The sequence below is a fragment of the Pseudophryne corroboree genome, chromosome 5 (genome assembly GCF_028390025.1).
Source record: "Pseudophryne corroboree isolate aPseCor3 chromosome 5, aPseCor3.hap2, whole genome shotgun sequence".
NCBI classification, from domain to species: domain Eukaryota; kingdom Metazoa; phylum Chordata; class Amphibia; order Anura; family Myobatrachidae; genus Pseudophryne; species Pseudophryne corroboree.
Window position 1 is genome coordinate 377,110,013 of NC_086448.1, and position 23,074 is coordinate 377,133,086.

The 23,074-nt window shown below is 44.6% G+C and overlaps 1 protein-coding gene across 5 annotated transcripts in view; it reads right to left on the minus strand.

Moving 5' to 3' along the window:
• TERT (telomerase reverse transcriptase) overlaps positions 1 to 23,074 on the minus strand; it is a 331,772-nt gene that overhangs the window by 213,133 nt on the left and 95,565 nt on the right. For all 5 annotated transcript variants that reach the window (XR_010177723.1, XM_063922685.1, XM_063922684.1 and 2 more), the window contains one exon: positions 9,503 to 9,664. Coding sequence is in view for 4 of the 5 variants with exons in the window: in XM_063922685.1 (XP_063778755.1) it covers positions 9,503 to 9,664 (162 nt within the window). In the remaining variant the exon portion in view is untranslated. The remainder of the gene's footprint in view (positions 1 to 9,502; positions 9,665 to 23,074) is intronic.

Genomic DNA, 23,074 nt, shown 5'->3' on the forward strand with positions numbered 1-23,074 from the left:
TCGCTGTCACTATTGGAGATAGGGACATCAGATTTAAACCCTTGCCCCTTTCTTTGCCATGGTCTACGGCGACGGTACATGTTACGATCTTGTCTGGATCCATCAGTGCCTGATAGCCACTTGTATACACGGTTATCCTCATAATCATTGTCCACAGTATACTTCTTTCCTTTTTTAAACTTAACCAAATTACGTTTGTACTGTTCACATTGTGTCTCAATTTTGTGCAACCAGTCCTGGCTATTCTCCTCCTCTAATGTTTTCGAATGATCTTTTTCAAATGTTGCAATTTTTTGTCTCACAAGGGATAATTCACGGTTCGATTTCTCAATCACCGCAATTGAGAAGTTTGTAGTGAGAGGCTATGATTTGAACACCCTGAGGAAACAGAAGGATGAGGTATTAAGTCTACCTAGACAAAGTCTCTTACAGCCGTCTGTTAGAAGTAATGATAAGATTTTACCGTGGGCATCTGATTTTTCAACTGCTAGCCCTATTGTTAAAAGAGCCACTAGGGCTCTTTGGCCCATTGTAAAATCTGATCCGGAATTACGGTGCTTTAGTGATATAAAGCCAGTAACTGCTTTTCGGAGGGGACGTAATTTACGTGACAGACTGGTTAGGACTGATATTACGGGTAGAAACATGCCCAAATTGAGTAATGTTTATGTTAAGGCACCTGGTTGTTATAAGTGCACTCAATGCACTACTTGCAGTCATATGATCCCTTGTAAATCTTTCTGACACCCCCATGTAGACAGAACGTATGATATACGATTTGTATTATCGTGCAGCTCTTCGTTTGTGGTTTACGTAGTGGTCTGCCCTTGTGGATTATACTATGTAGGGCAGACCACTCGTAAATTTAGTGAAAGGATGGCAGCACACAGATCTGCCATCCATTTGACCCTTTCGAATCGTGACATTAATCAACCTGTAGCAAAGCATTTCAAAAAAATGTAATCACCCACTGTCTTCTTTCAAACACTTTATGATTGATCATGTCCCTCCCCCTGTGAGGGGTGGGGACAGAGCTAAAATGTTACTCATAAAAGAATCCAGATGGATTATGAGATTGGGAACTATCTTCCCAAATGGATTAAATGAGAAAATCAATTGGAATATGCTATAAATTAATATAGTCTTCCGGTATTTGAATTTCATTTTGTATGATTGACTTATGTTGTTTATTTTTTGTTTTAGTGGAATCATCATTATGTATGTTTATATTTCATTGTGTGCTGCCCGCTTTATCTGTTTGATGACTAGGTCCTGAGTAATCTGCACATTTGTGGGGCTAGTTAACATGCAAGAGTTGGTTGCATGTATAGTTACCCTCAGGTGCTGTTGAAAAGGCTGTCTCAACGGGCTGAAGCGTGTGACATAATTTATGTCTATTTTTATATGTTATTTTATATGTTTTTGGTGCAGTGGATAATGTTCTCCCCGTATAGCTGACTCGGATGTCTCCCATGTCGCTGCGGCGAGCGCTGCCCCGGGTGAAACGCATTGCTGTTCCCATGGGGATCAGCTCCGTCCGCCGGAAGTAGCGCTGGGCGCCGCTGCTCGAACAGGGAGTGCACTGGTCTCAGCTGATACAGGTGAGTATGATCCTCTGGGGGGTATATAAGTGTGTTGCAAAGGTTATTGTGTATGTTGGTGTTGTCCTGAGGAAGGGGCTGTGACCCCGAAAACGTTTGACCATTGTCTACCAATACAAGCTGCTTTACCCATTTATGAAGTCTCTTGAGTGCCTTTTATTTGGAGAAGTATTCGTTATTGAGGAAGTGCACCTGGAGCCGCTGTCTATTTACTAGAGTGCCGACTGCCTTGGACTTTGTATGTATATATATATATATATATATGTGTGTATGTATGTATGTATGTATGTATGTATGTATGTATGTATGTATATATATATATATATATATATATCTATCCAATAAGAGTACAGGCACTCACCACTTCCTTGATGATAGAGAATTTATTATACCTCACAGGTGTATCTCACATAGAGATGGACAACAGCATGTCAGCAAAAGATGTCGACGTTTCGGCTCCATCTGAGCCTTTTTCAAGACAAAATCACATCAGGTTCACACCCAGCAGCCCCTGTGAACCTGATGTGATTTTGTCTGTCTTGAAAAAGGCTCAGATGGAGCCGAAACGTCGACATCTTTTGCTGACATGCTGTTGTCCATCTCTATGTGAGATACACCTGTGAGGTATAATAAATTCTCTATCATCAAGGCAGCGGTGAGTGCCTGTACTCTTCTTGGATATATTTTGGACTACTTGAGAGCCCTTTACGGAGCACCGCCCATGTTGTAAACTGCAGCAGTGAGTGTGGATTCAATGGATATATATATATATATATATATATATATATATATATATATATATATATAAGTTCCAAACAGTCCACACTCTGGCCTTTCAAGTATATGCTGGGGTGACTTCCATTATAGTGATAGGTATTGGTCTATCACTTTCCAATATACATCCAAAAGTAAAGGAGCACTCACCAGTCTTCAAAAGCAAGTTTTCTTTATTTTCAGTGGATCATATGAAACAGGGGTGTATCGACGTTTCGGTCCCCAGTTTGGACCTTTGTCAAGAACATCTAGTATTGGAAATAGCCCCTATTTATACCCAAATGTGGCCCTCCCACCAATCATCCAATTAGAGGGATCCCAAATTTTATACATTAAAATACAAACATAGTACAACAAATACAAACAAGACTTACTAACATATAACAATAAATGTGCAAATCTTACTTTAAAATCGTATATCCATTGTGAACCGCCATATAGAATGCTATAATCACTACAAAAGCGGCGTGCGTTCCACTGCGTCCCGTACTTCCGGTCTGTGGAACGCACGCTCCGGTCACATGACCGGAAGTGTGTATTGAAAGCTAGTGTAGATAAACTTAGAGTGCTCTGCAGATCTCAGTACTTCCTGTCTCTGGAACGCACGTTCCAGTATCTTATCAGGAAGCAATAAGTTTATGTAAACAATTGCCTCCGTTATGATAGTGGTCAATAGTCTAAAACGAGATATTAAAGAGTATTAGACTGCTGTGATTATTACAGAGGCAGCGTGCGTTCCACTGCGTCCCGTACTTCCGGTCTGTGGAACGCACGTTCCGGTCACATGACCGGAAGTGTGTACTGAGAGCTGGTATAGATAAGCTTAGAGTGCTCTGCAAATCTCCGTACTTCCTGTCACTGGAACGCAAATTCCAGTATCTTATCAGGAAGTGATAGATATATATAAACAGTTGCCTCCGTTGTCATAGCGATCAATAGTCTAAAACGTGATTCTAGGAGCATTCATATATTAGCAAGTATCACCATGGATATATGTATCTCAAACAAGGCCATATTTGGCTAATATTACAAAGACTCTGGTATGATTACATTCTAATAGTGTAATACTATACTATTGTTATCTAGTTTATCTGTTAACAAACTTCAACAATTAAGGGCATGGGCACAGACCATCCTTATTATGGAAATCCAAAGTCGCAGAAAAAATATGATAATAGGAAAAGCAAAAAGTAAAAAGTAAAAAATAAAAAATAAAATAAAAATATGTATTTGTTGAAGATGTGAATTTAGAGGATTATTCCAAAAATATTCCATAGTGAATGCCTTCATTTAGGCCTCGCGGGCGAATAGTGTCAAGCCGGTAGATCCATGATGCCTCTCGTTGCAACAATAATTTTGCTCTGTCTCCTCCCCTTTTCAGGGGTAATATCCGATCTATGATCATGCATTTGAGTGATGCCAGAGTATGCTTCGCTTCATAGAAATGCCTTGCAACAGGCTTGTCTGAATGTCCAACACTTAGTGCTGTTCTGATGGATAGGCGATGATTCGCCATTCTTTCTCTAAATGGACGAATCGTTTTGCCCACATACATCAGAGAGCATGGGCACATAAGTATGTAAATGATAAAATCAGACATACAGCTTACTCGCTGCTGAATCTTAATTTTCTTTCCAGTATGCGGATGATGGAAATATTCACCAGAATTCATACTTCTGTTGACACATCGATAGCACCCCATTTTCTGTGGTTGTAACCATGAGTCAGAGTCAGATTTTAGTGATCTATCAGGTTGCATAAGTATATCTTTCAAATTTCGCCCCCGTTTGAAGCTAATTAGAGGCTTAGTTGGTAGATATTTGTTGAGAGCTGGATCACTTTTCACCACCGGCCAGAGATCTTTTACTGCTTGTCGTACTGCTGAACCTGCAGTGTCAAATGTCGTAGTGACCACAAATGGATTTTGCACCTTCTGTTGTTTCCTCCGATTTCCAGAGGAGAAGATCTTCCGTGCTTTATGCAAGCAGTTGTTGATAATCTGTTTGCTGTATCCTCTAGAGGAAAATCTCAATTTCATCTCTTCAAGTTGTATATTGGCTGTATCTGGGTCTGAATTATTGCAAAGTACTCGCAAGAATTGTGAGACCGGCATGTTTAGTTTAAGAGAACCAGGATGGTAACTTCCAAACTGCAGCAGAGTATTGCGATCCGTGGACTTCCTGAATAGTCTGTGTCCATACCCAAACTCTGTGGCATAGACGGTCACATCTAAAAAATTAATTTCATTTCTACTGAACTCCATAGTCAGCCTGATTGGAGAATCCAAATCATTAAGGCTTTTCAACATATTTTGCAGTGCCACCTCATTATTTGTCCAAATCAGAAATATGTCGTCTATAAAGCGACGATAGAAGCCGATACCATCTCCAAACAGTGGGAGTATCTGTGTATTCTCATAGGTATCCATAAATAAATTAGCATACGATGGCGCAATGTTGCTTCCCATCGCAGTACCAGCTGTTTGGAGATAGTATCGGCCGCCATATTGAAAATAATTGCACGTTAGAGTTAATTCCAACAAATCAATCAAAAATTCAATCGGTGGTGAACCCGTGTGTGTTCGAGATAAAGCTCGACGAACAGCCATCAGTCCTTCATTGTGTGGTATAACAGTGTATAAGGACGCCACGTCCATCGTCACCAGGATTCCATGTTTGGATGCCGAAAGTACCTTTATCATTTTCAAGAAGTCATCTGTGTCCTTTATGTAGCTCACTGTGTTTTTCACACATTTCTGTAAAAAGCTATCTAAGTACTGTGCCACAGGTGAAAATAAAGAGTTACGGGCCGATATGATTGGTCGGCCCGGAGGTTTCACTAACGTCTTGTGTATCTTAGGCGTCAAGTACAAGATGGGACAAATAGGGTATTCAGTTTTGAGAAAAGATAATGTATCGGCATCTATCCAACCATTATTGAAACCTATATCTAGACTAGTGTCTAAACGTTTTTTAAAAGATGTTGTAGGGTCTCCCCCTAATAGCTTGTATGTGTTACTATCTGACAGTTGTCTAGTGGCTTCATTGTCATAATCCTTAGTATCTAGTACCACCACCGCGCCCCCCTTATCGGCTGGGCGTATTGTCAATAAAGGATTATTTTTCAAATCTCTAAGTGCTTTTTTCTCAAGAGGATTTAAGTTAAATCTCATATGTTTTTGTTGGGAGAGTGATTCCTGTATATTGCAATCCAGTAACCTGGTAAAAGTTTTGATACTTGGGTTTAATGAGGGTGGGTCATACGTACTCTTCTTTTTAAATTTTATTTTAGTGTAATCCATTTTACTGGTGTTTTGAAACTTTTCAGTAAGTCTTAGTTTTCTGCCTAGTTTGAATTTATCAACCGACCACCGAAATTTATCAAATCTAGGTGTTGGTATAAAGCTCAATCCCTTGGATAATAAACTTATCTCAGGTTCAGTGAGTTTGTGAGATGATAGGTTGATTACCGAGTCTTCGGAGGTTTTGTTGTCTTCTTTTTTTCTGTATTTGCCCCGCCTGAGGTGGGGCCTTCTGCGTTTAAAGCAGAGTTATTGATTTTTGAACGAGTATTAGCCCTTGGTAAAGGTGGTTTACCAGTGGTCTGGGAGTCCGAAGAATCCCTATCAGAGGATGAAAAACTATCAAATTGGGATTGATTATATTGGTGTTTATTGTTTCTGCGTCTAAAGGGTATTGAATTATCACTGCCTGTGAGCCACCTGTAGACTCTGTGGTCCTTGTAATCCCAAGTATCAAAACTTTTACCAGGTTACTGGATTGCAATATACAGGAATCACTCTCCCGACAAAAACATATGAGATTTAACTTAAATCCTCTTGAGAAAAAAGCACTTAGAGATTTGAAAAATAATCCTTTATTGACAATACGCCCAGCCGATAAGGGGGGCGCGGTGGTGGTACTAGATACTAAGGATTATGACAATGAAGCCACTAGACAACTGTCAGATAGTAACACATACAAGCTATTAGGGGGAGACCCTACAACATCTTTTAAAAAACGTTTAGACACTAGTCTAGATATAGGTTTCAATAATGGTTGGATAGATGCCGATACATTATCTTTTCTCAAAACTGAATACCCTATTTGTCCCATCTTGTACTTGACGCCTAAGATACACAAGACGTTAGTGAAACCTCCGGGCCGACCAATCATATCGGCCCGTAACTCTTTATTTTCACCTGTGGCACAGTACTTAGATAGCTTTTTACAGAAATGTGTGAAAAACACAGTGAGCTACATAAAGGACACAGATGACTTCTTGAAAATGATAAAGGTACTTTCGGCATCCAAACATGGAATCCTGGTGACGATGGACGTGGCGTCCTTATACACTGTTATTCCACACAATGAAGGACTGATGGCTGTTTGTCGAGCTTTATCTCGAACACACACGGGTTCACCACCGATTGAATTTTTGATTGATTTGTTGGAATTAACTCTAACGTGCAATTATTTTCAATATGGCGGCCGATACTATCTCCAAACAGCTGGTACTGCGATGGGAAGCAACATTGCGCCATCGTATGCTAATTTATTTATGGATACCTATGAGAATACACAGATACTCCCACTGTTTGGAGATGGTATCGGCTTCTATCGTCGCTTTATAGACGACATATTTCTGATTTGGACAAATAATGAGGTGGCACTGCAAAATATGTTGAAAAGCCTTAATGATTTGGATTCTCCAATCAGGCTGACTATGGAGTTCAGTAGAAATGAAATTAATTTTTTAGATGTGACCGTCTATGCCACAGAGTTTGGGTATGGACACAGACTATTCAGGAAGTCCACGGATCGCAATACTCTGCTGCAGTTTGGAAGTTACCATCCTGGTTCTCTTAAACTAAACATGCCGGTCTCACAATTCTTGCGAGTACTTTGCAATAATTCAGACCCAGATACAGCCAATATACAACTTGAAGAGATGAAATTGAGATTTTCCTCTAGAGGATACAGCAAACAGATTATCAACAACTGCTTGCATAAAGCACGGAAGATCTTCTCCTCTGGAAATCGGAGGAAACAACAGAAGGTGCAAAATCCATTTGTGGTCACTACGACATTTGACACTGCAGGTTCAGCAGTACGACAAGCAGTAAAAGATCTCTGGCCGGTGGTGAAAAGTGATCCAGCTCTCAACAAATATCTACCAACTAAGCCTCTAATTAGCTTCAAACGGGGGCGAAATTTGAAAGATATACTTATGCAACCTGATAGATCACTAAAATCTGACTCTGACTCATGGTTACAACCACAGAAAATGGGGTGCTATCGATGTGTCAACTGCACTACGTGCAGAAGTATGAATTCTGGTGAATATTTCCATCATCCGCATACTGGAAAGAAAATTAAGATTCAGCAGCGAGTAAGCTGTATGTCTGATTTTATCATTTACATACTTATGTGCCCATGCTCTCTGATGTATGTGGGCAAAACGATTCGTCCATTTAGAGAAAGAATGGCGAATCATCGCCTATCCATCAGAACAGCACTAAGTGTTGGACATTCAGACAAGCCTGTTGCAAGGCATTTCTATGAAGCGAAGCATACTCTGGCATCACTCAAATGCATGATCATAGATCGGATATTACCCCTGAAAAGGGGAGGAGACAGAGCAAAATTATTGTTGCAACGAGAGGCATCATGGATCTACCGGCTTGACACTATTCGCCCGCGAGGCCTAAATGAAGGCATTCACTATGGAATATTTTTGGAATAATCCTCTAAATTCACATCTTCAACAAATACATATTTTTATTTTTATTTTTTATATTTTTTATTTTTTACTTTTTACTTTTTGCTTTTCCTATTATCATATATTTTTTCTGCGACTTTGGATTTCCATAATAAGGATGGTCTGTGCCCATGCCCTTAATTGTTGAAGTTTGTTAACAGATAAACTAGATAACAATAGTATAGTATTACACTATTAGAATGTAATCATACCAGAGTCTTTGTAATATTAGCCAAATATGGCCTTGTTTGAGTTACATATATCCATGGTGATACTTGCTAATATATGAATGCTCCTAGAATCACGTTTTAGACTATTGATCGCTATGACAACGGAGGCAACTGTTTATATATATCTATCACTTCCTGATAAGATACTGGAATTTGCGTTCCAGTGACAGGAAGTACGGAGATTTGCAGAGCACTCTAAGCTTATCTATACCAGCTCTCAGTACACACTTCCGGTCATGTGACCGGAACGTGCGTTCCACAGACCGGAAGTACGGGACGCAGTGGAACGCACGCTGCCTCTGTAATAATCACAGCAGTCTAATACTCTTTAATATCTCGTTTTAGACTATTGACCACTATCATAACGGAGGCAATTGTTTACATAAACTTATTGCTTCCTGATAAGATACTGGAACGTGCGTTCCAGAGACAGGAAGTACTGAGATCTGCAGAGCACTCTAAGTTTATCTACACTAGCTTTCAATACACACTTCCGGTCATGTGACCGGAGCGTGCGTTCCACAGACCGGAAGTACGGGACGCAGTGGAACGCACGCCGCTTTTGTAGTGATTATAGCATTCTATATGGCGGTTCACAATGGATATACGATTTTAAAGTAAGATTTGCACATTTATTGTTATATGTTAGTAAGTCTTGTTTGTATTTGTTGTACTATGTTTGTATTTTAATGTATAAAATTTGGGATCCCTCTAATTGGATGATTGGTGGGAGGGCCACATTTGGGTATAAATAGGGGCTATTTCCAATACTAGATGTTCTTGACAAAAGGTCCAAACTGGGGACCGAAACGTCGATACACCCCTGTTTCATATGATCCACTGAAAATAAAGAAAACTTGCTTTTGAAGACTGGTGAGTGCTCCTTTACTTTTGGATGTATATATATATATATATATATATATATATATATATATATATATATATATAAATCAGTATACAAATGTTTAAAAAGTTCTGCAATACAACTGATAAACACTTTCCTGTATCCAGTGTGTACACCTGCCTTTTGATTTCCTTTCATTCAATACAGTTGTCATTATTATATTAGTAGAGGAATAATACATTAATATACAAACAAAAATTTTACTGAATTTTAAAATCATAAACAGTTCTTACATGTCGCTTGAAAGATTTTCTAATCCAGCCATTTGAGTCCGTCCACAGCATGGCGTAGCGGCGTATACAATAAACTTCTTCAATGTCTGGATTTATTACTTTTGAGATCACCTCCTTAAGCTTTGCATGGGGAATGGTATCAAATGCCCTCTTCACATCAGTCTAGAAATGAACACACAATGTACGGTAAATTACTAAATGGCGCCTAAAGAATAAAAGCAAAATGCCTGCATATAAGATTTTAAAATGTTTTAATAAAGAATATACTGTGCTTATAAATTCTAGTACAGTAGAATAATATATGAAAACGGTCATTAATTCCACAAACAGTTTAGATGACAATATAACGAACTAGTAATTGAAGAGTAGGTACATAAGCATCATCTGATCTTTTCTGGTGTGGTGTGCAGTAAACCAGTATGCTCACTCTTTTTTCTATGAGACATTGGGGGTCATTCAGACCTGATCGCTCGCTAGGGTTTTTTTGCACTGCTGCGAGCAGATAGTCGCCGCCCATAGGGGACATTATTTTTGCTTTGCAAGGGTGCGATCGCATGTGCAACCGGCCAGTACAAAAAAGGTTTTGTGCAGTTTCTGAGTAGCTCAGAACTTACTCAGCCGCTGCGATCACTTCAGGCTGTACGGGGCTGGAATTGACGTCAGACACCCGCCCTGCAACTGCTTGGACACGCCTGCATTTTTCCAAACACTCCCAGAAAACGGTCAGTTGACACCCATAAACGTCTTCTTCCTGTCAATCTCCTTGCGATCGGCTATGCGAACAGATTCTTCGTACAATCCATCGCTAGGCAACGATCTCGCTTTGTACTTCAACGATGTGCCTGCGCATTGCAGTGCATAGGCATGCGCAGTTCAGACCTGATCGCAGAGCAGTGGAAAAAACCTAGTGTGCGATCAGGTCTGGATGACCCCCATAGTTCTGTGGTCCTGTACCTGTTTTCTAGTGATGTCTAGTGCTATTTTTATGGTATCTTAAAAATATGGAGAAAAAGCATATTGTAATAACTTAATCTGAAAATAATCTAGATATAAAAGATTTTCAAATTAAAAGCAATGGTGCCATTCCCACCACTGCATTTTAACATTTTAATGTGACCCAATATCTTATGTGATGACTTATACTACCAAGGCAATAGGTTGCACTGTGTAAGTGGAATGCATGAAAAGTGGATGTGATCATTTGGAAACCCTCGCTTCAGGTAGCTCTCCTTTCTAACTAAATATCCATTATGCAATTGTTTACTGCTCCTCCTGTTTGTCTATGTTTTTCTTTTCTATCCTTCTATACAAGTGGACTCTTGATTATGCTCTGCGTGAAACGAGTTAAGCTGTTTGTAATGCTTATTGCTTATATTTTGTACCTTGCATTATTACTGTTCATGTTTTCTGTATGACATGCACTCTCTGTTGTATAACATGTGCAGTTCTCTAATAAAATATTTGAAAAAAAAAGAAAAGTGGATGTGAAATCATCACTGAAACGCAGCTGAAGCACAAATTAGTTTTCATGCAGTTTTACCTATTTTTCTGTGTGACCAAGCTCCCAAATTACTCAAAGCCTAAGCAGCTTCACAAAAAAAAAGTGGTAATAACAACAACAACAGGGAAATGACGGTTGCTGGGACCTTTGGGGTAAGTCAAATCACAAGATTCACAGAGCATCTATACGGAAAATGTCAGCTCATGTACACCAATGACCGCAGTTCTGCAATTTAAAGTAATTTCAGCTTGCAACCTAAAGAAGCCCAACAGAAAAAAACACTGGAAGCTCTATGGATGCAGTATGATTTCCCAATGGACAGGGTGCCGGCAGTCAGAATACAGACAGCGGCATCCCATCCATCAGAATCCCGACAGCCCCCCAGTAAGCCCCCTAACCCTCACCTGGTCCCTACCCTAACCTTAACCCTCCCTTGTGGGTGCCTAACCCTAACCCTCCCCGCTTGGTGCTTAACCCTTACCCTCCCCATTTGGTTCCTAACACTAACCTCCCCTGCTAAGTGCCTACCACTAACCCTCCCTCCCTGGTACCTGACCCTAACATTCCCATCCCTGAACCCTAACTCCTACTCTCCCTCCCCCGTGCGCGGCAGGGCGCAAGCGAGTTCCACTGTAAGAAGTATCGAAGTAAAAAATATTACATACACACCACATACAAACTCCAAACAGATGGGTCTCTGTTCGTGCGTTTTGCACATATACGGTAGCATACGCATTCGCACAGAGAAGCCACAAAGACATATACAACATATTCATACAACACACAGACAAAACATGTTTAGCATCATTATGTATTAAATTATATAATAGAGTTTAACATCAGATATATATGTATTATTGGAACGGAACAAGATAAACATGTCATGTTTGATGTCAAAATGATCAGGGGATTGGGTGTGTTAATTTGATAGCAATAGGTAGATTGTAGCACATTGCAACGATTAGTTATGATTAAATGTATGAATATGAAGCCACAATTCTAAAGTGAACAAAGAACTTCTGAAAGACAGCATGGCTAATCCCTATGATGGCATCTTCAAGGCTGGACGTTGCTTGCATATGAACTGACCAATAACACATCATGAATGAGAGATCTCCCTCCCCTGGACCAATAACAGAAGACTCAGTCCCAAACATGTACCTCCCCCAATGCACAGTATATAGGTATTTCCCCTCACCCTGGAAGCTCTGTTTCTGCTGCAGGGGTACACTGGGCTCCACAAGGAATGGACATTGGGGTGTACAGTAGGATCTTGATCCGAGGCACCAACAGGCTCAAAGCTTTGACTGTTCCCAGAATGCATAACGCCGCCTCCTATATCACCCCGCCTCCCTGCACAGGATCTCAGTTTTGTAGTTGGTGCTGCAGTAGCAGGCACTTAACAGAGGGGCTGCTCCAGGCAGCCCTAAGAAGAGCTTTTTTTCTGAGGAAAAAAGTGAAAATTTCAATGGCAGCAGCAGTGTTACATGTCAGTGGACATTTACGGCTGCAGCTCCGGCTCTCCCCAGCGGCGCTGTACACTCCCGAGCCCTGGTTGCCGGGTAACTACAGCAGGAGGCTCCGGTTTTCTTCTTGTCAGGCACACACGACGGGGGCTCTCCGGGATCGCATGGCCGCGCTTCTGGAGGTGGTAAGTGGGTCCCGCTTGCGGTACCTGGTCTTTATCGCGATCCGGCGCGGTCACTGGGAGGCGGGCCGCGCGCGCTGGACACTGTGGCAGTACAGGCGATCCCACTAGATCACCAGGGCAAGGGACAGGTCAGGTTCTCTATAAACCGTTTTATTAGAGCCCGCAGTACCCAATGGTTTTGCCAGCAGGGGGATAGAACTTGGACCTGAAGCCCCTCCCCCAGCCCCAGGGTGCTATTTTCTGCAAATGTTCCCGCCCTGGAGCTGCATATCTGTCTCTCCCTCACTCCCTGGCAGTGTCTGCGGCGCCATTATCCCTCAGCTCACTGTTCCTGGGAATGCTTGGGCAAATCCTCCTATGTAAAGCCGTCTGGTTGTCAGTGCTGTGACTTTACAAGACACTTAAGTATTCTACCTGTCTTTTTTAGTCAGTGTTAGTTAAGAAAGAGTGCACTTAGTCAGGGTTTCCGAGTACAATTACCCTGTGATATACATCCAGTTTTTACTGTGTACTGTTATATCTATTGTTATATAGCTGTGTAAGCTAGTCCAGTACAGTATTAATGTTAGTAATAACCTCTGCATTGTACAGACTGTGACTGTGTGTGCATTTGATAGCTGAGTGGTGTCCATTTCGTGTCTTTCACTCAACCTGCTATCCCTATATTCTATAACTTGAGGGGGCTTGGTGCGTCAGGTTTTATCTAATATAGGATTTTCACAAAGATATACTGTATTACGTATTTTTCTCTGTGATTTAGTCACCATATCTCTCCTTTATCTCTGTTGGTGCTGACTACACTGCGCAGGGGTTTGGGCTAGAGGTATCGTGCTGCTGACAAATTGTACTGTGTTAACTGATACTGTAAGTTATATCATGTCTGCTTCTGAGGGTAACGGTTCTGGGGCGGAACACACTGCCGGTGTTGCTGAAGCCGCAGATATCTATGAGGAGAATATAGCAGCTTTGGGCTCTGGTTCTGGGGGCTCCTTGCCCCCCTGTGGGACGGTGACAACGGGGGCAAATAATGACCAGCCGTGGGCCGCTTTTTCCACGCTTCTGCATACGCTAGTTCATAAACTAACACCCCCTATGGGACCCCCAATGTCGGTGCAACCGTTTGTGGTCGCTGCAGCTAACCCGCCGTGGGCGGACGATTTATCTGCTCAAATAAAGAAGTTGAAAAAGTCTGACCGTCGCTCGCCTACGTCCACGGAGTCCTCTAAGCGAGCGCTTGTCTCCTCACAATCCACTGCTGTCACTGACACCTCGTCGGATGAAGACGGCACTTACACTGACCCCACAGGTTCTGACTCAGATACGGCTGATGGGGAGGGTGGTTCACATGTGGATGTTCCTGATCTTTTGGAGGCTATTAAGTTAATTTTACAGATTACGGATGATCCCAAGCCATCCGTTACTCCTAAGAAACCAGATAGGTTCAAGCGTCAGAAGGTGATTAAACAAGTTTTACCTCACTCTCACCACCTAATTGATATACGTCAGGAACCCTGGGAAAACCCGGGTACGAAGTTTGTGCCTCAAAAGAAGATGCTGGCTCACTATCCCCTCGCGCCGGAGCTGTCTAAGAATTAGGAAACGCCTCCTTCAGTGGACTCACATGTGGCTAGGATGGTGGTTTCCTCAGCTCTACCGGTCACCACCGTCACGTCTCTAAAAGAGCCTACGGATAAACGTGTGGAGGGTTGTCTGAAAGCGATTTACACCCTCACGGGTGCTGCACAAAGGCCCACTATTGCAGCTTCTTGGGCTGCAGAGGCCATTGAAGCATGGGCCTTGGAGTTAGATGCTGAAATCTCCTCTGACCATGCTAGACAATGCTTGTCTTATTGTCACAGATTCTCATTATATTAAAGAGGCGGCTTCTGATGCCGGTATCCTGGCAGCCAAGGCCTCTACTACGTCAGTCCTGGCTCGCCGGATATTGTGGCTGAGATCCTGGTCTGTGGATCTGGACTCTAGAAAAACCCTGCAGGTACTCCTTTTTAAAGGGAGATATTATGTTTGGGGAGGATTTAAATAAGATCGTGGCTGATTTGGCTTCTGCCAAAACTGCCTGTCTGCCAAGTACTGCTCCTTCTGTGTTGAAGGCTAAAAGTACTTCCTTTCGCACCTTTCGTCCTTCAGTAAAGCAAAAGGTCAGGCTTACAACAAGCAGGCCAGCACTTCCAAACCTGGTAAGCCTAAGCCCAAAAGAGCCTGGGCAGCCCGTCAGCCAGCTTCCAAGACAGATAAGCCTGCCACATGATGGGGCGAGCCTCCCTCTGGGGGATCCCAGGGTGGGGGGCCGGCTTCTAGGGTATACCCAGGAATGGTTGAAGACCACTTCAGATGCCTGGGTACGGGAAGTAGTCACTCGAGGTTACGCCATAGCCTTCAAAAACCGACCCCCTCATCGATTTTGCCAGACAGATGTCCCGTTGGACAAGACAAAGGCAAACACTCTACATTCGGTGGTACAGACCCTCCTGGATACAGGAGTCGTAGTACAGGTGCCTCTTGCGCAGAGGGGCCGGGGGTACTATTCTCCGCTGTTTCTAGTCCCGAAACCGAATGGGTCCTCCCAGCCCATTCTCAACCTCAAGGCATTGAACAGGTTTGTGAAGGTTTCCAAGTTCCGGATGGAAACCCTTCGCTCTATAGTTCTGGCCTTGGAACCTGGGGACTTCATGGTCTCCCTGGATATACAGGATGCTTACCTGCATATTCCTATAGCAGCGTCTCATCAGCAATACCTGAGATTTGCGATTGGCAACTGCCATTACCAGTTTCGGGCATTACCTTTTGGTTTAACAACGGCTCCGCGAGTCTTTACAAAAGTCATGGCGGTGATGACGGTGGTACTCCGCCGTCAAGGGGTCAGGATACTGCTGTATTTGGACGACTTGTTAATCCTGGCAAATTCCCCAGAACTTCTCCAGCGTCATCTAGATGTGACGGTCCGGTTTCTGCAAGCCCACGGATGGCTCATCAACTGGAAGAAGTCATCCCTGATCCCTGCTCAGAGCATGGTGCATCTGGGAGCACTATTGGACACTCACAACCAGTGGTTGTTCCTGTCTCAGGAGAAAGTCCTGAAACTTCAGGACAGGATTCGTTGCTTCCTATCTCGTCCGCTAGTGTCAATACATTCGGCGATGCAGGTGCTTGGCCTCATGGTGTCAGCATTTGACATGGTGGAGTACGCTCAATTTCACTCTCGCCCTCTCCAGAGGCTGATTCTAGCCAAATGGGATGGCCAGCCTCACCGGATCAGGTCTCAAATGACTCCGGAGGTCCATCTGTCGCTGCTCTGGTGGCTCCGGGACCAACAACTGTGCAGGGGCCGTCCGTTCTGGATATCCAACTGGGTCCTGTTGACGACAGATGCCAGTCTAAGAGGTTGGGGCGCGATGCTGGAGAAGCACTCCCTTCAGGGGCGGTGGACCAAGGAGGAGTCCCTCCTCTCGATCAATTTTCTGGAGTTGCGGGCGGTCTTCAATGCCTTGAACCTAGCCCAGCATTTAATTTAGAACCGTCCTGTTCAAGTAAAGTCGGACAATGCCACCACAGTGGCTTACATAAATCATCAAGGCGGCACTCGAAGCCGCTTAGCAATGAAGGAAGTCTAACGGATTCTACAGTGGGCAGAATATCGGCAATATTCATTCCGGGAGTCCTGAATTGGGAAGCGGACTTTCTCAGTCGTCAGGACGTGCATGCCGGCGAGTGGGGCCTCCATCCAGAAGTGTTTCAACTCCTAGTGGAAAGGTGGGGCCTTCCAGACGTAGATCTGATGGCGTCTCGACAAAATCACAAGGTTCCGGTCTTCGGAGCAAGGAAAAGGGATCCTCAAGCCGCATTCGTGGATGCGCTGGCGGTACCGTGGAGGTTTCGGCTGCCGTACGCATTCCCTCCAGTGTCACTCCTGCCCAGGGTAATTCGGAAGTTCAAGCAAGAAAAAGGAATTCTGCTTCTCATAGCTCCAGCGTGGCCCAGACGGCACTGGTTCTAAGACCTGCAAGGCGTCCAATTCTACTTCCACAACGTTCGGGGCCCCTGTGTCTACCAGGACCTAGCCCGGCTGTCTTTGACGGCGTGGTTCTTGAAGCTTCCGTCTTAAGGGCTAAAGGGTTTTTTGAGGCGGTCATTCAAACTATGTTGCGGGCCCGGAAACCGGCTTCGGCTCGGATTTACTATAGTGTCTGGCATTCTTACTTTGTTTGGTGCGCATCTAATGATTATGACGCTTCCAAGTTTAGTATAGCCAAGTTGTTGGCTTTTCTTCAGCAGGGCCTGGACTTAGGCCTGCGTCTGGCCTCCCTCAAGGTTCAAATATCTGCCTTGTCGGTGTGGTTTCAGAGAAAAATTGTGACCTTACCTGATGTGCATACCTTTACTCAGGGCGTGTTGCGTATCCAACCTCCCTATGTCCCGCCTGTGGCTCCTTGGGTCTTGCCGGTAGTTTTGGAGGAGTTACAAGAGTCTCCGTTTGAACCTCTTGGTTCATCTGACCTTAAGTGGCATTCCCTTAAGGTGGTGTTTCTGCTGGCTATTGCTTCAGATAGAAGAGTGTCGGATTTGGGTGCCTTGTCCTGTAGTTCCCCATATCTGATATTTCACCGTGACCAGGCGGTTCTTAGGACTCGTCCCGGCTATCTACCTAAGGTGGTTTCTTCGTTCCACCTTAATCAGGAGATTGTAGTTCCGGCACTTGTTTCTCCTTATCTGTCTCCCAAAGAGCGGTCTTTGGATGTGGTACGGGCTCTCCGTATCTATGTGAAGAGAACTGCTCCTATTAGGAAATCTGATTATCTTTTTTTTTGTGTTTGGGTTTCACAAACGTGGCTGGCCTGCTCACAAGCAAACTCTGGCCAGATGGATTAGAATGGTGATTGCACATGCTTATGTGAAGGCTGGTCTCTCTGCTCCTGATCACATTAAGGCCCATTCTACTCGGTCTGCTGGACCTTCTTGGGCGGCCCAACGTGGTGCGACCCTTGAACAATTGTGCAAGGCGGCTACGTGGTCCTCTGTGAACACGTTCATAAGGTTCTATGCCTTCGATACTGCCGCTTCCCAGGATGCTTCCTTTGGACGCCGGGTTCTTGTGCCCACTACAGTGCGTCCCCTCCCATAAGGAACTTCTTTAGGACATCCCCATTGTCCAATCCTTGTGGAGCCCAGTGTACCCAGCAGCAGAAAATGAGTTTTATGGTAAGAACTTACCTTTGTTAAAATTCCTTCTGCGAGGTACACTGGGCTCCACAAGGCGCCCACCCTGACGCACTTAGTTTCTTTGGGTTGGTATGGCATTAGCCGCTGACACGTCTCCTGTCGTGCGGTATTGTGGCTACTAACCATTGTCGTCTCTTTAACTGGTACTGCATTGAACTGGTTAACTAAAAACTGAGATCCTGTGCAGGGAGGCGGGGTGATATAGGAGGCGGCGCTATGCATTCTGGGAACAGTCAAAGCTTTGAGCCTGTTGGTGCCCCGGATCAAGATCCTACTCTACACCCCATTGTCCATTCCTTGTGGAGCCCAGTGTACCTCGCAGAAAGTTTTAGCAAAGGTAAGTTCTTACCATAAAACTCGTTTTTTCATTGCTGTTGGCGCAGATTCAAAGATGGAGCGGACTGTGCATTGAGCAAATAGGGTGAAGTATGCTGGCTGTAATTGATCCTTATGTAACTACAACTTCTTCTTGTGTAATTGTAACTCTATAACCATATATATACTATACATATGTTATATTGTATGCATATCCTTTTAATATCAAATATATACATCTCTGAGCGTTGGACCTCAGCCTACAATGTGTGTGCGACTGCTTGTTTTCTCTTAAGGGATATAGTGTTTGCGACGTACAGCGCACTTTTATCGTATATGGTAATAAGATGCACAATGCGTCCGCAGCATATATTAACGCTGGCATTTGAAATGTTTATTTAGAAATAATTAGAAATTTACAGAAGGATTGGGATTCTGAGCGTCGGTATTTAGATGCTGCGAACACCGAGTCCTGACGGGATTTAGACGCCGGTGTTCCTGCGGTGGACGGGATCCGGCGTCTGTATTTCAAATGCCGGGGTTCCGTCTGTCGGGAAGCTGACAGCATCCAGACTCTACTGTAACCGCCAGTTAGTGTGCAGCCAATATTGCACTTAGGGGTCAATGTACAAAGCCTTGGAGACAGATAAAGAGGATGTAGATACAGTACCAGCCAATCAGCCCCCAACTGCCAAGTTACAGGCTGTGTTTTAAAAATGACAGTTAGGAGCTGGTTTGCTGGTACTTTATCTCTGTACAATGTATCTCTCTCCAAGGCTAGTACACCGACCCCCTAGAGCCATGTTCATAATTGAATCTGTCCAACAAAGTACTTTCTTGCTCTTGTATGTAACTAGGTCTTTAGCTACAGGTTAAAGTCATAAGTAAGTTAAGTTTAGCATACCTCCCAACTGTCCTGATTTTCACTGGACAGTCCGTTTTTTTTGGGACTGTCCCACCCGCAGGTTGCAGTGTCCCGCGGTCGGGGGGGCAGTTGGGAGGCTCCTGCACTCAGCAGCGGTGAATAGACGCTGTGACGAAAACGGGGGCGTGGCTCGCGATCGTGACCACCCACGAAGCCACACCCCTTTTCCATAGGCCGCACCCCCTTTTGGGAGCGCACGCGGCTTCATCGCGCGTGTGTCCCTCTTCGGTCAAAGAGAAAGTTGGGAGGTATGGTTTAGTCATACTGCAGGTAATAGGAAAAAAGGATTTTAATCACCTACCGGTAAATCCTTTTCTCGTAGTCGGTAGAAGATGCTGGGGTCCAATTTAGTACCATATAGGTAAAACTGCATTGTGTCATAGAGGCATGGAAAACAAGTTAATGTAAAGAATACATTTCATGCCTTTTACCCATTTTCTCTTACGTCCTAGAGGATGCTGGGGTCCAATTTAGTACCATGGTGTATAGACTGGTCCTTTAGGAGCCACTGGCACTTTAAGAGTTTAATAGTGTGGGCTGGCTCCTCCCTCTATATGCCCCTCCTAGCAGACTCAATCTAGAAACTGTGCCCGAGGAGACGGACATACTTCGAGAGAAGGAAATACACAGATAGTGGTGAGATTCACACCAGCTCAGACATAACAAAAAGGAAAGCCAAGCTAACCAACATGGAACGATTCAGCAACGGCTGAACCAACAAACTTAACCAAGTAACAATGCAGGAATACGAAGCACTGGGCGGGTGCCCAGCATCCTCTACGTACTACGAGAAAAGGATTTACCGGTAGATAATTAAAATCCTATTTTCTCTTACGTACTAGAGGATGCTGGGGTCCAATTTAGTACCATGAGGATGTACCAAAGCTCCCAGTACGGGAGGGAGAGTGCTGAGGTTCCTGCAGAACTGATTTACCAAACTTTAGGTCCTCAAAGGCCAGAGTAACTAACTTGTAGAACTTAGCAAATGTGTTCGACCCTAACCAAGTAGCCGCTCAGCAAAGCTAAATAGCCGAGACACCCCGGGTAGCCGCACAGGAAGAACCCACTTTACGGGTAGAGTGGGCCTGAACAGACTTTGGAATCGCCAATCCTGCCGTAGAATAAGCATGCTGGATGGTCAGCCTGATCCAGCGAGAAATTGTCTGCTTAGAAGCAGGACACCCAATCTTGTTGGGATCATACAGGACAAATAGTGCGTCCAACTTCGTGTGACGAGTAGTTCTCTTCACATATATTTTCAAAGCCCGCACAACATCCAAGTACTTTGAGGTAATCGAGGTGTCAGTAGCCACTGGCACCACAATAGGTTGGTTGATATGAAAAGCCGACACAACCTTAGGGAGAAATTGCTGACGCGTTCTGAGCTCAGCTCTATTCTCATGGAAAATCAATTAGGGGCTCTTGTACGGCAATGCCCCCAATTCTGACACAAGTCGCGCAGGTAAGACCGCCTTCCAAGTAAGAAACTTCACGTCCACCTCCTGTAAAGGTTCGAACCAATCCGATTGCAGGAACTGCAGCACCACATTAAGATCCCAAGGAGGCACAAAGGGCGGTTCGATGTGCAAGAACTCCTTTCAATAAAATCTGGACCTCAGGGATAGCAGCCAATTGTTTCTGGAAGAAAATGGACAAGTCAGAAATCTGTACCTTGATGGAGCCCAAGCATAGGCCCACATCCACACCTGCTTGCAGAAAGAGGAGAAAACGTCCCAGTTGAAACTCCACCGTGGGAAACTTCTTTGATTCACACCAAGACACATACTTTTTCCAAATCCGATGGTAATGTTTGGACGTTACACCCTTCCAAGCTTGGATCAGAGTAGGAATAACCTTGTTCGGAATGCCCTTCAGAGCTAATATCTGGCATTCAACCTCCAAGCCGTCAAACGTAGCCGCGGTAAGTCTTGATGGGGGAACGGCCCCTGTTGTAGAAGGTCCTCGCGAAGAGGAAGTGGCCTCGGATCCTCCAGCAGTAATGCCAGAAGATCCGCGTACCAAGCCCTTCTTGGCCAGTCCGGAGCAATGAGGATCGCCAGAACTCTTGACCTTTTTATTAGTTTGAGAATCCTTGGGATGAGTGGAAGTGGAGGGAACACATACACTGACTGGAACACCCACGGAGTCACCAGGGTGTCCACCGCCACTGCCTGTTGGTCTTGTGACCTGGAACAGTACCTCCGAAGCTTTTTGTTGAGGCGAGAGGCCATTATGTCTATCTGGGGTACACCCCATCGGCTAGTTACCTCTGCGAATACCTCCGGGTGGAGGCCCCATTCTCCTGGATGGAGATCGTGTCTGCTGAGGAAGTCCGCTTCCCAGTTGTCCAATCCCGGAACGAAGATCGTCGCCAGCGCGTGTCTTTCTGCCCTGAGGATTCTTGTTACCTCTGACATTGCAGCCCTGCTATTCGTTCTGCCCTGCCTGTGACACTGCTGTGACGTTGTCCGACTGAACCTGAATGACTTGATCTTGCAGAAGATGTGCCACTTTTAGAAGGCCGTTGTATATGGCCATTAGTTCCAGAATGTCTATTGGAAGAACAGATTCCTGACTTCACCACTTTCCTTGGAAGTTTTCCCCTTGGGTGACTGCTCCCCAACCTCTGAGGCGTGCATCTTCTAACCATCCGTGGTTAGAAGAATCCAATTCTGAATCCCGAACCTGCGGCCCTCGAGCAGATGAGAAGATTGCAGCCACCAGAGAAGTGAAATTCTGGCTTTCGGCGACAGGCGTATCCGCTGGTGCATGTGAAAATGTGATCCCAACCACTTGTCCAGGAGATCCAGCTGGAAGAACCGTGCATGGAATCCTCTGTACTGTAGAGCCTCGTAGGAGGCTACAATCTTCCCCAGTAGGCGAATGCACCTTGTCGGTTCCAAATGTGACTTTGGAAGGTTTAGGAGCCACCCATGATCCCGGAGTAGTTGAGTTGAGAGTGCAATACTCTGCACAGCTTCTCCTTGGAAGATGCCTTTACCAGCAGATCGTCCAGATTTGGAATTAATGTTCACTCCGTTTGCTGCGGAGGAGCATCATCTCCGCCATGACCTTGGTGAACACCCTCGGTGCTGTGGAGAGGCCAAACAGCAATGTCTGGAACTGATAGTGACAGTCCAGTAGTGCAAACTGTAGATAGGTCTGGTGAGGCAACCAGATCGGAATGTGAAGGTACGCATCCTTTATGTCCAGGGATACTAGGTATTCCCCCTCCTCCAGACCTGAGATCACTGCTGTCGGAGACTCCATCTTGAATTGGAAAACCCTCAAGTAGGGGTTGAGTGACTTCAGGTTCAATATAGGCCTTACCGAACCGTCCGGTTTCGGTACCACAAACAGGTTGGAATAATAACCCTTGGTTTTTAGGTGAGGTGGAACTGGAACAATGACATTTGTTCGTACCAATTTTGGAATGGCATCCTGTAGGATAGCACTTTCTGTCAGCGAAACTGGTAAGCCTGATTTGAAGAATCTGTGAGGTGGGAGTTCCTGAAACTCCAGTCTGTACCCCTGGGCAACAATATCTGTCACCCAGGGGTCTAGGCATGATGAAGCCCAGACGTGACTGAAATCTTTTAGTCTCTCTCCCACCTGCCCGATCTCCAGGCTGGGAGGTCCACCGTCATGCTGAAGATTTGGAGGAAGCAGGACCAGGCTTCTGTTCTTGGGAACCTGTGGGTGCAGGTTTTCTGGATTTTCCCCGACCTCCTCTATAGATGGTGGTAGTGGTGGTGGTGGTGGGGGTTGGATTTTTTACATTTTGCGGTCTGAAAGGACCGCAGTGTAGGTGTAGGATAAGATTTCCTAGCCGGTGCTGCTGCGGACTGAAGAAATGTCGATTTACCCGCAGTCGCCATGGAAATCCACGCATCCAATGCGTCCCCAAATAGTGCTGACCTGTGAAGGGCAGGTTCTCCACAC